We start from the raw sequence: 15268 nt of genomic DNA on the forward strand, positions 1-15268 counted from the left end.
GTTTTTCTCTCACATTATCAATCCTGACTTCCGTTTCCGCTATCGGTCCTTTTTCTACGAGACCGACAACGGGTCAATCAGCGACATGAAGGTAGCCTTACAAATCAACATAGACAGACATACGCTATCCCTTGCAATAAAATAGTTATCCTGTTTCGCTTGATTTTATATTTTCTTTAACCTTTATGGAAAATAAATGCCATTGAATCTCAAATAAAGCTGAGATGAGTCGGATTAGACGATGCCCCTCATACGACTGAAGTGACAACACATGCTTAGTTGTTAAGTTTCTCAGTTTGAATATAAACATGCGGCTTGCTCGTGGATCATAATTTATGTTTGGCTGAGGTGCCGTTTGCTTCTTCACTCTCTCATTTTAGCAAATTTCATGTCAATCAAATGATCGAGGAGATCCTTACGAATACCAACAAAACGGGACAGACGGGAACAGACTCTTAGTATCAATATAGATTGCAGTCTTGTCTGTTCTGTTCCATGTGGCATTGGCAGTACTGAATCTCTTGTTATTTTCATGAATTAGTTAGTATCAAATGAATTATATCAGCGGGCTTAGGCTAGGTTGCATACAACTACAAGTATGTCTAGTAAGTTTTCAGCCTCTTTTGACAACTGATGATGAAGTGATTTCTAAATTAATGTCTTTATAAAACCCATTTTCATTTCAGATCAACGTAGCTAACCCGGCAACGGGTTGCCAGAAGTTATTTGAAATTGAAGAAGAGAAGAAACTGCGACCATTTTTTGAAAAAAGAATATCCACTGATGTTCCTGGAGACTCGTTGGGTGATGAATGGAAGGTATTGTACACCGTCTGGATTTCACAAAGATAACAACTTACGTTCATAAAGATCCTTTCTACCAGCTAGCCTTTGTCGAAACTTATTTCATTGATCTTTCCCAAATTAGCCTAACCCGTTCCATCTGAGTCAACTGGATTAAAGATGTCTTATTCAAGTTTAGAGAAAAAGTTCAGACTGTTAAATTTTAATTTTGAATATCTTTTCAGGGATATGTTTTCCGAATCACCGGTGGTAATGATAAACAAGGATTCCCTATGAAGCAAGGTGTTTTAACAACTGGACGAGTAAGACTTTTACTCAAGAAGGGAATGTCTTGCTTTAGAGAACGACGTGCTGGTGAACGTAAACGTAAATCTGTTCATGGTTGCATCGTTGACAACAGTTTAAGTGTTTTGTCTCTTATTGTTATCAAGAAGGGTACGTTTTCTATTTTTGTGGAACTGAACTGTGATGCCTCTGCCTTCCATCAGATATAAAAATGCTTAGGTGTAAATATGTAAAATTGAGATTTATTTTCTGTGTAAAAGGGGCTAGATATACAGGCCTGACAAAAATGATTAATTTAATCTGTCATTAGTTTCTGTCTCCTGTTGATACCAGCCAGAAGGATTGGTTGCATGCTTTGCCGATGTTAGAAAATAGTTGAACAGCCCTATATTAAAGAAAATTAAAGTCTCAACCCAAAACTATTCAACCACTTTATTTTAAAGGGGAATTCCGTTTTTTAGTAAAACATGTTTTAAAAGGGTTAATTAAAAACTGAGAGTACAAATTGTTAGAGCAGTTTGACGTAGTGATTGGCTTTATAATGGCTTGTTATATTTAGTTGAAATCTTTAGAAAACGAAGGAGACATATTTCTCTAAAATTAGGCATTTATTTTACTCAAATCTTAACAGTAGTTTTCTAACAGCTTGTAAAACACATAATGAAGTTTAAAAGGTTATGTGACATTCTAAGACGAATGGCATAAAGTTGAACAATTTATTTTGAATATTTATGAAGTGAGAGAAAAAAATTCAGTTGAGAGCTAAATGTAGTCAGAGAGTAAAGATAAAACCCTGAGACATTCTGGTACTAATGTTTTTTCAGCATGTTTAGAGTTCAGGATTTGTTTCACAGTACTTGATTTATTTATTACAAGCAATTAGATTGTTTCGAAAATATGCATCCTTCATTGTAATGAGATTTTTAAATAATGTAGAATAAATGGGTTTTTCTACAGTATGTATTTTGAAATTGATGAATTATATATCATGGTTGTATTTTGACAGGTGATAATGAGATTCCTGGTTTGACTGATACAACTATCCCAAGAAGGTTGGGTCCGAAAAGAGCTAGTAAAATCCGAAAGTTATTTAATCTAAGTAAGGAAGATGATGTAAGACAATATGTTGTCCGAAGACCTATGCCCAAGAAACCAGGTTGGTATGAGTTTTACAGTTGCTTGATATATTTTTCGCAAGTTTCTTGAACAGTCTCATCAGAACTTGATGATATAGAATGGGTATGCAAGTGAAGCATCATCAATTAGATTCAAGGTAGGCAAGGTAACATACGCCCACTGGCAGCTGTCAGAAATGATTAAACAGTCTTTAGTGACTACAGGGTTGCACAATATAGCTAATAGAGAAAAACGTCAAGTCAGACACGATATTTCGGTGAAAAATTATCCGATCATCACGAAAATCAATAGGGATCATCTTCATAATGACATTGACACACAAAATAAAAATCAAAAAAATCCATAAAGAACTGTAACCTGTAGAGTGAGCACGAGCCAAATGTGAACGGACCGACGGGGTGATTACAATATACGCCCATCTTACGTGTGGGCGTATAAAAAGAAATGCACATTAAAAAGGTGACCCAAATGTAAAGAACTTGTAGTGTCAAGGGAGGTAATTAGGCTTGCATGACGGTGTACTTGAGTGGTGAGTTCAATTACTTGAAACTCTGCATTGATGAAGATTATAAGGATGTTTACCGGTGCAACCAAGCTTTATCATTTTTAATCGTAATTGACTTTTTGTAGGAAAGAAGCCTAGGACAAAGGCCCCTAAGATACAGAGATTGATTACTCCAGATACGATTTCTAGAAGGAAGCATATGCTGTCTTTAAAAAAGCGACGTGCTGAGAAATCAAGAGAAGCTGCAGCTGATTATGCTAAATTATTGGCTCAGAGAATTAGACAAGCTAAAGAAAGACGACGACGATCCAGTGGTGGTTCAGTGAGCAAGAGAGAATCTAGAAGTTCTAGATCTGAGGCTGTTGAAGATAGACCAGGAATTGGAAATGCTAGATCCAGGGGACAAAGAGTTACTGATATTCGTGATTTAGCTAAAGCTTTCTCTAAAGTTGGACGTAGAAGTATATCTGGTAAAGTTAAGGCTGGCAAGAAAACAAAGAAACAAGGAAAGGTTGGAAAAGCTGCCAAGCCAGGAAAAGCTGGAAAAGCCAAACCTAAGGCCCAGAAACCCAAGACAGCTGCCAAGAAAAGTGCACCAGCTGCAGCCCCTAAAGCTGAAGCCCCTAAAAAGGCAGAAGCACCCAAGAAAGCCGCATCAGCACCTGCTGCTGCCCCTAAAGCTAAAGCGGCTAAGCCTTCTTCTGGTAAACCAGCCCAGAAGAAAGGACCTTCCAAAAAATAAGCTGTGAAAGAAAATAAATTCAAAATTGAAATTTTTTTGTCTTAAATTTTTGATGGGTACTTTAGGGTTTTATACCATATATTTGACACGACTAAAAATCACTCAACCACCATTAAAGGTATATCAATCCATATATAACTCTTGAAATTAAGAAGAGTTGAAAAGACTAAGATCTGGATTGCAGTCAAAAGAAAAACTATGTGCTGCCCTCAATTTATAGACATATTGTTGTCTTATGTTCGTCCTGAACTTAATAGAAGCTTCACTTTTGATCCCATTTAAATTTATATATTGGGAGAATCTCGGACAACATTTTTATTCAGATTTTCTTAAGTTTTCCTCTGTCATAGTCAAATTGACATATAAGTACAATAACAGAAACCAATTTGGACTACTTCTTGCAACTCTTAATTATTATACGCCCACATGAAATGGATGATTGTAATTACCCAAGGATGAATCTATTGACAATCAGAAAGCCCAATTAATAAAATAATTTGCTTAATTTGACACAAAAAATAAGGAAACCCATCTTTAAGGTTGGTAATTGTTACTGTACTGCCAAATATTTTTATTTAAAATCAAAGCTGCCAGTGGGCGTATATTAACTTGCCTGGCAAGCTATCTTTGTATAGTTTGTCAATATGAGGATCAAACTATGATTAATTTCATGGATGGATTTTTTTACACGCCTACATTTCCGTCCGTCCTTCCACAATTTGCTTGTGAACGCAATATAGGCTACAGTTATTATCTGATTTTAATGAAATTTGGTGTGATCATTTATGTTGATGAGATTTTGACGATGTTTCGATGATCGTTGTTTTAGTTATTGCCCTTGACTTAGAAAAAAAAACAATCAAAATATATTTGTGAACACAATAGGGTGTGATTAGGTGTGATCATTTATGTTGATGAGATCTTGGCCAAGTTTGAATTTGATAATTTTAATCCATATAAAAGTGCATCAAACTTGTGTGGCGTTTGAAGGTGATGTCAGAATTTTATTAAATTTTGTGTGTTTTATTAAATCAGCAATATCTTGGAGAAATTAAATTTTTGGTACAATTTGACAAAGATTGGCGACCGCCCTAACCTTGATAATACTGAAAATGTATCTTTCTAGGCAAACACTTGTTTAGTCTTTCTACAGGATACTACCACGATATATTCTCTTTGAAATCATTTTCTGTGGTCATTGAACAGGGGATTTGGTTGGATATTGATTGACCGAGAACATGAGATGTTTAAAAGACCCTGTAGGGATTAAAAAGAGTAATAAAACAGATTAAGAGGAATAAGATAAAGATCAGGGTAGAAGCCACAGCGCGGTAGAGAATGCATGGAGTAGGCGTACCATTACATTTTATACCGGGATAAATATATATCATCAAAAGACTTATTTTTGGTCTTGGTGGTTTAATACGTCAAAATCTCTCCACATGAACGTATAACGTCGGCACCCATATCATCATCACTTCTCGGATAGCTTAAGAGTAAACAGATTTTATCTGATATTTGATGAAATTCATGCCAAAAATTAGTAGGTTATCTCTATGTAAGACGATTAATCAATAAACTAAATATTATTGAAACCTTCTTCTTAACATGTTTCAGAATAACTTAGTTTAATGGATTATGGATTTTTTTGATTATAGAGGGATTCTGTTGTATAGTTATGGCACCAGGTAAGTCAACTCATGAACAAGGTCTGTTTTGGCCAATCGTAAAAAATTCAATTTTATGGTCATCCTAGAGGTAGGCTAGGTAACCCCTGCACTCGAATTCTAAAAATGCTATAGCTTCTTAAATTGTAAATCGAATTCCATGAAGTTAAATGATTAAAAGAGATGAGAATTGTCCTTACAAAAGCTGTGTCTTCCCGATTCGCCCCTAAATTATTCTCTTTTCGCCTCTTTCCTGTATTGCCTCTTGCTATATTGATTAACACTGGCCTAAGATAAAATTTTGGGAAAATATCGAGGTGTAGAACAGAGTTGAGCCCCTTGTCCCGAAAACTGAAAGTTCTTTGGAGCCTTTTGTTTTCTACTAACTTTGCGAAGTGCGGACTGTAGGAGTTAACTCCAATGTTTTCAATCGATATTTATGAAGCTTTGTGATTTTTATACGCCCACATGGAAATGTTGATGAAACTCGATTTGCTAATTTGATTTATGAGATCTGGGCTTGAAATTAGTAATCGAATGAACGCCATTTGGCATTATTGACCTAGACTAAATAAATGCTCCCTAAAGAAACCCACAACTTTAAGACACTCTATAATGCATACCACTTTAATTGAATAAAAAAGGGATATCCTTAAATTAAGAAAATATTTTCACTTAAGATGATTTATGCATACGGGCCCTGCTTCTTTATATCTTTGAGATGTGGAATGAGACGTCATAGTCATTATTGTTTGGAGAAAACTAATCATCACTAATGCACCATCTTTATAAAATACATTGTAAAATAAACTTTAGCATTTTCATCATTAAAACATCGAATATAAAAGGCCTTTAAATAATATTGCCATTATATATTAAATGTATAAGCACCCTTGCATTCATACTGTAATTGGACTGTAGACGCATAGGCCTACGCCAAGCAGATTCTGAAAATAGCGATAACTACAACTTCATGATAATTCTTTTATAATATTTGATGATAGCCGAATGACTAATTTTTACTGAAAAGGGCGAGAAAAAGTTTTCTATGTTCATTCTGAAGCCAGACTCTCATTAAGTCACTTTATTAAGACAAGTATAGCCTTTCCCAAAAGTTCCTTAATTCAAGCAGCTTCGATTAACCTTTCCGCACTTGTCGCATTGGCGTTTCCAGGAAGCATTATGTGAGGGGGGGGGGGGGGTGAACTCAGGCCACAAAATTTTCCCGTAGGGAAGGGCTACAGGCAACTCTTTCGCTATGTAAAATGGGTTATGGTATATTATATGATTACAGAACTGAGTCTTTGTAGGTGCATACATGATACGGAAGTTTGAAGGGATTTTGACTTATCTATAAAACTGTTATCTAGTGAAAATTGTATATTGAATGATCTCAGGGCATTTTTATTGAAATAAATTTTATTTTTATCTGCCTTACTAAAAGGCGTCTGTACCGGAAAACAGTAGATGTAATTTAAGTAGGTGTAGTCACTGTGGTTGTTTGTATTTAGCGATTAACAATTTCCTACCGTGCTTCATTTTGGCAGGAGGTATTTCCTTTGTCATAATTACAGGGTAGGGTTCACTTGAAACTTTTCTTTGATTTAATTGATTGAACTTGAGAGTCATGTGGCGTGACGGGTAAATTCGGTCGCTTTCTTCATTTCAGTCTACTAACTCCAGCCTTTCTAAATATCACTGTTCATATTAATAGAACGAGCGTAGGTGATTCCTATTAGAATAACGAACCAGTCGTATGATATTAAGGTGAAATCAAGAAAATAAACCTCTCATTACACACTACTGTTACTCGATAGACTTGTTAGAGAAGTTGCGCGGCGCAGGGTTAGTACAGAGTTAAGTTAGAAGAGAGGGGATCTTTACGATAGTGAACTGTGTTCTTTGGATTTAACGGGAGTTTATAACGGTGACTCTAATGTGTGGATTATTGGAATAATTTAAGGAAATGTCCGTTATAAGCGTGATATTTGTGATAATAACTTTATTATGTGGTGTACAGGCATGTCCAACACGATGTCTATGTTTTAGGACTACTGTTCGCTGCATGTTTTTACAATTAGAAAGTATACCTCAAGTAAAGCCTGAGACCACTATATTGTAAGTGTCATTTTTCAACTTTTTTTTTTATTTTATCAATAATCCTTCACTCACATCTCAAAGTTGTCTTGTGTGTAAGTATTGAGCAGGTTACCTCGTCCATAGAGATCTTTTCCACAGATTATATAGGTAATAGTTTTTGTCAGGTATATAAAGTAGGCCTATCCATCATATACCGGCCATAGAGTATGTCAACGAAAGTGGCTCATATACTAAATACACTACCTTTGTTAAACATGTCGTTATACCTTGGTTGTAAAGCACCTATACATGCCGGAGAGTAATTATAAGATTTTGGTATATGATACACCTAATGATATATATTACTTACTCTGAACATCACCTCTTTGGAGGATAGTGGGGGAGGATAGCGAGGGGGGGGGGGGGGGGGGGGCTATATTTATGCCATATCCATAATACATATCTGAATATTTTATGGAAATTTGGTTCTGACCAATGATATGCTCAATCTGCCGCATGCAATTTAGGCCCCGAAGTCGTTACAATTAGTCGAAATCGTCAGTCGTATTTTATTCACCAGTTGTCGTGGAGTTTTTTTCACTGAGTTGAAAACCTTCTAATGGTGTAATAAAACATGGTGCTGAAATTTTTTTTTTGCTTCGCTTTCTGGAAAGTTAAGTTGAAGGGTCCTAAAAGAAGGTGTCCTTAACTGATTTTGAATCAACAGTCCAACTCTCAAAGTTCCTTTATTGAACAGTGTTAGCTGAATACATTCAAGTATGTTCTGCATAATATATGTTATATACATAAAGTTATATAGTTAATAACTGAGTAGCACATTGATTTATTTGTATAGCAGTTGAAAAAATAGTCACATGTTTTTTTCAACTAGTCAAAATTGCAATTTTTCAACTAGTTGCAAAAGTCAGTCTACTGGAGTCCATCACAATTTCATTTGTGACTGACTTCGGGATCTAATGCAATTGATGAAATGGCTACATGTAAACCTATTGTTACACTTACTTAAAGTGTTATAGTCATCAGAATTTTTCTTTTACAAGATGAACACTTTTAAATACTGTAATTAAATAATATGTACAGTGTAAGTTTAGAATAGCGTCAATTCTAGACTGCAGTTAAAGGCTTTTATGAAAAATCATGATAAGTTTTTATTTCGTAATTTTGTTTTGCACTTAAAGCCTTAAAACAGGTTTGTTTTCATCATACTGTAATTGATATGGTTCTATTGATGTTTGATTATGATCATAGACTCGAAATAAAATTGTCTATTAGTTTTTCGCTTCGAAGAAACAAAAATATGTGAAAAATACAGTGAAATGGTGTTTTGAGTCCCATTAAGCTATTTAATGTCATGCAGTGTGCAATAAGGGAAATTTTGTCAGGACACCATACTCATTTTAGATATCCAATAAGCACATAGAGCCTCTGTTTATTTGCCCCAATTACCAGATGCTTTTTTTTATGTCAGCATTCTCGACCTACATCTTTGACTGTGGGAAGTCAGATTGAATTTTTTTGAGGTATTATCTTGGCCTAAACTTAGCTAGCAGGCATTTATTTCGTTGAGACATTGCAGCCCCATGTGAGGTCTCAGCTACCAGATCTGAATATAATTTCATTTTAACTGACCTCTAAACCACTATTTGTTGACACCCTGTTGGTATTTTAAGTGAATTTCTAATGACTAATATTTCAATATATTTTAAACATGCATCTTTGAGTGAAAAAAAAAGATGAGTTATTTGACTTTCACTAAGCTGATAGAACTCTAAAGGTCATATTCTAACTGAGAGAAATGGCTGAAATTTTAGGGAGAAGCAATTTTTTGAAATATTTTGTTGATGTTTAAAAGCCACTTGAAATGCCTGAATTTAATTTGATTTAAACTGCTTTTGTTTCAAAGGTAGATTAAATGTTTCACAAATAGAATTTGTTGCAGCTGTGGTGGGACAAAAAGTTTTACTTCTGTACTCTTGCTTGCTAACATGGATGTCTAATCTTGGCATAATATCTTAAAATTGTTAGCTCCAGCTCCCCTTGTAAGAATGTAGATTAGAGGGTCTGACAGAAGCATCTAGTCATTTAAATGGAAGAAAGATCAGATTAATGCTTTCTTGGCAAAAATATCACCTATCATACACTGCATATACTTTCCTGTTAGCCCAATAAAGAGCAGAAAAGCTATAGAATATTTATGTTTCTTAGTTTGTGAAGGTTTTTTTAATGTGTAAAGTTTTGTTGGATTGTTTTGTTCGAATTCAATGCAATTCAGGATTTCTTTTTCGCTAGAATTGATGCCATTATAACAGTTGTATCTGCATGTAAATATATCAACGTCCAGGCCGCATATTCTCGAAATGATTTAGGATTTCCTAGGTCTCACTGCTAACACTGTTTCTAGGCTATCATAGATCGTAGAATATGTGGTCTGGTAGTAACAACAAACTTTAACTACATGGTATGTATTTGTTGCAATGCAGAATAACAATACTCCAATAAGATTACTAATTTTATAAGTTTTTAAGTTAATGAGGCCCTTTGTATTTTTCTATCTATCTGGTGTTGATAACTGTATCACTCTTTAACAAAGTTATAGTAACTAAAGACAAATGTAGAACCACTGAAATGTAGGGTAAAAATCTACTAGCAGATGGTGTCCTGAAGCAAAAATACATCCATCAAAAAGTTGAACAAATGTTTTCAGAATTTTTTAGTATATTACTGCACAACTGTGTCAATGATCAATGTATACTTTTTTTTATTTATAAACACTTTCTTTTATGTCTTTTCAGAGATCTTAGATTTAATAAGATTAAAAGTATACCTAATGGAACATTTAGAAGTTTAAATAGATTAACTACATTGTAAGTATATCTTTATTAAATTCAAGGGGTCTAAATATATTCATCTGGGGATTAATTATAGAGTGAAAGGGTATTTAAAGATGAAAGCTTTGTGGCAAATCTAAGAGTTCATACTTTAGTTCAAACATAAAGTGCAAATTAAAAAGATTTAAAATTATTTGATGAAACTCTACAATGGAATGGGTCCCAAGATAATGCAAACATCATTCATTGATTGGCCCCAAGGGTCAGCCATTGAACAACTAGATCACTATAGTTATTAAATATATCACTCTCAAAGACTATATATATGGCAATTAGTTGTATATTAGATAGAGATTCCCTGCCAGTTGTTAGTTCATAGTGCAAATCATCAAATGGGGATTCTGTAGTTAATTTATTTTGTAACTTTAAGTTGAACATCAATTGGGGATTCTGTAGTTAATTTATTTTGTAACTTTAAGTTGAACATCAAATGGGGATTCTGTAGTTAATTTATTTTGTAACTTTAAGTTGAACATCAAATGGGGATTCTGTAGTTAATTAATTTTGTAACTTTAAGTTGAACATGAAATGAGGGATTCTGTGTCTGTTTATCTTGAAGGGAAGGCTTTTTGAATCAACAATTGGAGTATCAAAAATACAAGTTTGACAGTAAGGTTAAGGTGAACTGATGTGAGATAACTTAAAAAGGAATTCCTTGTCTTTTCAATGAACTGCAAAGATGTAAGATTATAGTGACAATGTGTAGCACAAAGGCACATATAAAGCGGTATTATAGTCCATGTTTTTAAGGTATCTATTATAAGATATTGCTATTTATTTGTATAGTTAATGGGGTAGAAAGTATGATGTTATTATTTTATGAGTTAAAGTTTATGACCTAGTATAATTTAGACCTATAAAAGTATAAAAGAGATTGTTGAATAGCTTTGTGCTAATTTCACCTATCTAACATAATTGAAATATTCAAATCATTATTTTATATATTTTGTTGATAGTACAACCAAGTGGATTCACATCAGTTTTATTCCCTTTTAAATTGAAATGTTCTCTATAATCCTAAATAAGAGTTGAGTTTGACAAAGTGATTTTTTTTCTGAAATCAATGAAAAAACTTTCAAAATTATGAAAAATTATTTGAGGATTTCTGTTTTATTTACAATCTTATTGCCATCAACAAATCCATAACATTTAGTTATAATGGTCATTTTTTTTCTCACCACAACTAAGTTTTGATAAGAGTTCAATTGAATCACTGCTTGTAAACTCAAAATATGATAAAGATTCATGAAAATAATATTGCTATTCTATTTAAACTTTGAATGAGTACTTTATATAAGAATGGTTTTATATGGTGTTATGAAATAAAAAAGGTAGTGGGTAACTAGGAATTCCTTTTAGGTTAGATAATTTTGGAATGTGTAAGCTATAATAAAACATTAAAAATTGTATTTGAAAATCAAACTTTGAGTATATACACATATATTATATAATATGATGAGTTTATTTGTATAATATTGATAAGAAACATATTTTGTCTGTAATATGGTGTCTATTTATTTTTTTAACCTATCTTTTCTCTATTTTAGATTATTAAATAATAATGAAATACAAGAATTGGGTGAACATTCATTTACTGGATTGAATGAAATAAAATATATGTGAGTACTTTTCTATTTATGCAATAACCTATTCCTTCCATATATGGAAAGTTAATCAGAAACATTGATAAGAAAATAAGAAAATATATTGAGCTAAGCTTCACTTGCTCTTCACTTAAGCCAAAAATGTTGGCAACTGCAATTTTTGATCCTTGATAAACACAAGTTGACTAAATCCAGCGATTGATTTTCCCAGATTAATATCAGTAGTAAATTACCAGGCTGAGCCCCCTGAAGCTTTTAGGTTTTCCAATAATGTTCAATAATTCAGGTATATTACCATATCTTTATGTTTGTGTAGAGGCCAATTGTTCAATAAAGTATCAAATTAACCAATATTTTTCTATCAAACTCTAGCATGCCAATCAATTGGTCATAAAGTGTTGATTCTAAATTGATATTTCAAATTAAGCCTTCCCAATAATTTTCATCTGAGAATACTAAATGAATCTTTATAAATAATCCTATATAACCTCTTCATCTTAGAAGGAAGTTTAACAAATTAGCTACTTTCATAGTGAGACAGTTTCTAGTGAAGCTAGACATGACTGGCCATAACATGTCTATTTTCTATGTCTATTGTCCATGTATACCCTTGTTAATTCCAAAGAATATTTGGTTTGGAAATGATAAATATGATATTGGTTCAAAGGTTGTTTTCGTGAGATTTGAATTTGATTGTTCCAACACGCAGGAGAGTTGAATTTCACCCAGGTGACAATATCATAATTTCCTTTAGAAATTTATTTCAGAGAATGAAACATGTTCCAGATGTAGTGATATAAGATCTAGATAAATTATAAGTATGACTCAAACCTAGCCTGACCATGCCTTCTTATACTTCTGACAATGTAGTGTTTATTTTCATTTTTCTCCAACAGTTCTCAGACAAGACTTTAATTATTTGTATTGGTAACATTTTCCACTGAATATGAAAAAGTCTAACACAGGGCTTGACAGGGCTTGTCATTTCCAAATGATATTAATCAGCCATTGCTGTAATAAAATTAAAATATTTGCATTTGAAACTTATTTGAAGCCTGATTTCGACTCTGGAAAGTAGAAAGTTTCCTACTAGGGTGTTGTAATTACCATTTTACCATGGGTACATATTTGAAATATCAGTTGGCTACCTGAGCTCTCCTAAACATGATTTCCTAGAAAAATATTGACATAACAAATGTTATAATCCACCTCAAAAATCATATTTTCCAGACCTTTATTTCTCCTTCTCAAAAAACTTCTCAATTTGCACTACTAAAAGATTTGCACTTTTAGTAAAAAAAGAGATTTTCAGTGTCATATATTCAAAGAAAATCTATTTTATTATATTTTCACATAATCAATCGCTTTTGAATAATCAGATACTCTTTCACACTATCACAGAAAAAGGGGTATTTCTGTGCAATCCTCCTTATTTAGAGTTGAATAATTTATGTTACTTCTATTTCTAATAACCGTGAAAGCTTGTTTTATATGTCTGATGACATGTAGAAAAAGAAGAAATAAAATTGAATATCCCATACTTAAATACTTGCTTTTATGAGCTCTACACTCTACATTTAATAACATACATAATGCACTTTATGGGAAGTATATGAATCATTATTCAAGAGTTCTTAAAGGTCTTGATTTCTGTCCAAGCATAGGTCAATAAAGTATCATTGAATTTTTCATCCCAGATTTCTACTGTTTGTGATGCTTGAAAGAGGAACTGATACAGTCGCAAACTGATATCTTATGTGCTTTGAACTATTTCTTGAAAGGAAACGAGTTCCACGGTTTATCCACAATACAATTCAGATTACTTCTTTGCTTTAAAATGATAAACTAATGAAATGAATTCAAAGAACATGACATAGAAACTGTGACATTTTGTCTAAATTAAAGTAATATAAGAAATTTGTTTATAATACAACAGGTGAGAACTAATTATAGAAGAATCAAAATACAGAATTTTATTTGATTAGAATTGGCAGGATTTATGAGATTCTTGACTTGAATTTGATATGATATCAAACTGTAAGATAAATTTGAAGCTCTGATGCACTATAACTGATATATGGAAGATATAAGATGAAATTGTCACGTTTTATCAGTAAATATTACTACAGGTATAAGGTTAAATATATTTGTGGTGAAAGATGTTACTATTTTCTGCAATTTGATTGAAGCAATCAAACAATCAATTTCAAAATAATTCTGGAATTACAGGAACCACATAGCTTGTACAGGAATAATACAAATAGAATCTATGAGTGTCCTTGTCAATGTTACACACATTAAGGCTGGCAAACCTCTTTGGAATGTTTGAATTCATCTAAGGGAAATGATCAAAAATATCTGTGAAATGAATGCAACTGTAGAATTTGAAAAAAGTCAAGAAAAACGCAGATTTCAATGGATGTAGCAGGCATTTTTTTTTTCATCCTAATTTATTCACTTGTTTGTAACTTAAATTTTGATGATATGCTATTTTGATGGTGTCCAGAAAATTGCTTTTTTTTTTTTTACCTAAAAAGCCATTATTGTTTGAAATTTGGCAAATTGACAATGAAAATTGGCAAAATATTGAATAATGTAAAGAAGAGATAAACTGTATCAAGTTTTATTTGCTATATTTGAATTGAAAACTCAAATACCTTGACCATATTACAATCTGTTTATTACCTGAAAATGGCTTTATATACACATGTTCATATGATATATTGCAGTTCGTATTTCATTTCGTAATAAATTGTAGTTATTTAACAAAAGACAAATATTTAAATTCACACTTGTAACTGTAATTTTAGAAATTATCATAAGAATAAAATAAAACCATTAAACATTTTATGTATATTTTGTCGTAGGCTCAAATTGACTGAAAATAGAAATATGAAATGCTCTATTTAAAATGAACAGAAATTTTTCTGTTTTTTTGGTAATTATGTCCAATATTGTTATTGCCAAAATTTTGTGACTAATCTATCTTAATTTCATTTTGTTTGATTTTCCAAATTTTTGTTCCAAAATTCAACTTGGACAATGGTTCCCCCATTAAGTCGATCTGCCCCTAAACTGTACCCCTGTGCCACTGCTTTGGTCACTGTATGTTTTTACTGTATTATATATTTCAGATATTTATATAAAAATAAAATCAAAACAATTCGTGAAAATACATTTAAAAGTACCAAGAAACTAGAACAATTGTAAGTTGTTTTATTATTGTTATTTTATATTATTTATATAGTAGTTATTAATATTGCTACTAATCTTACTCTGACCCTTGGAGATGGTGTCCCATTTTTGTTTGAGGCAGGGCACCCATCACATCTCTTGTTTTTTTCCCAGTCTGATTCAGACATTTCTTAGTGACCCTTTCCCAGACGACAGCAAAAATCATCTGTTGTAGATAGCATCAAAGTTTTTTGGAGAATTTGGCTACCAGATGCAAGATTTTTCTTTCTTTACGGTATTGTCAGGTATGATGTCAGTTATAATATAAATTTCTATACCAGTCAGTATTTATCATTGTACCTG

The 15268-nt window shown here is 32.6% G+C and overlaps 2 protein-coding genes across 2 annotated transcripts in view; both read left to right on the forward strand.

The window, feature by feature from the left end:
• Nucleotides 1-686: 686 nt before the first annotated feature.
• On the forward strand, nt 687-3034 carry LOTGIDRAFT_66846 (hypothetical protein; the record flags this gene model as incomplete). The annotated part of the gene is made up of 4 exons (XM_009056458.1): nt 687-818; nt 1028-1238; nt 2095-2244; nt 2856-3034. Coding segments are annotated over 4 exons (672 nt in total), but the record flags the coding sequence as incomplete, so codon positions are not given.
• Nucleotides 3035-7105: 4071 nt separating this feature from the next.
• Nucleotides 7106-15268, forward strand: part of LOTGIDRAFT_161151 (hypothetical protein) — a gene marked incomplete at both ends in the record, with an annotated part of 22399 nt that continues 14236 nt past the window's right edge. Inside the window, 4 exons of the mRNA XM_009056495.1 lie at nt 7106-7257; nt 10032-10103; nt 11675-11746; nt 14866-14937. Coding sequence (XP_009054743.1) covers nt 7106-7257; nt 10032-10103; nt 11675-11746; nt 14866-14937 — 368 coding nt within the window. The remainder of the gene's footprint in view (nt 7258-10031; nt 10104-11674; nt 11747-14865; nt 14938-15268) is intronic.

This window comes from Lottia gigantea (assembly GCF_000327385.1).
Source record: "Lottia gigantea unplaced genomic scaffold LOTGIsca_28, whole genome shotgun sequence".
In the NCBI taxonomy this organism is placed as follows: Eukaryota; Metazoa; Mollusca; class Gastropoda; family Lottiidae; genus Lottia; species Lottia gigantea.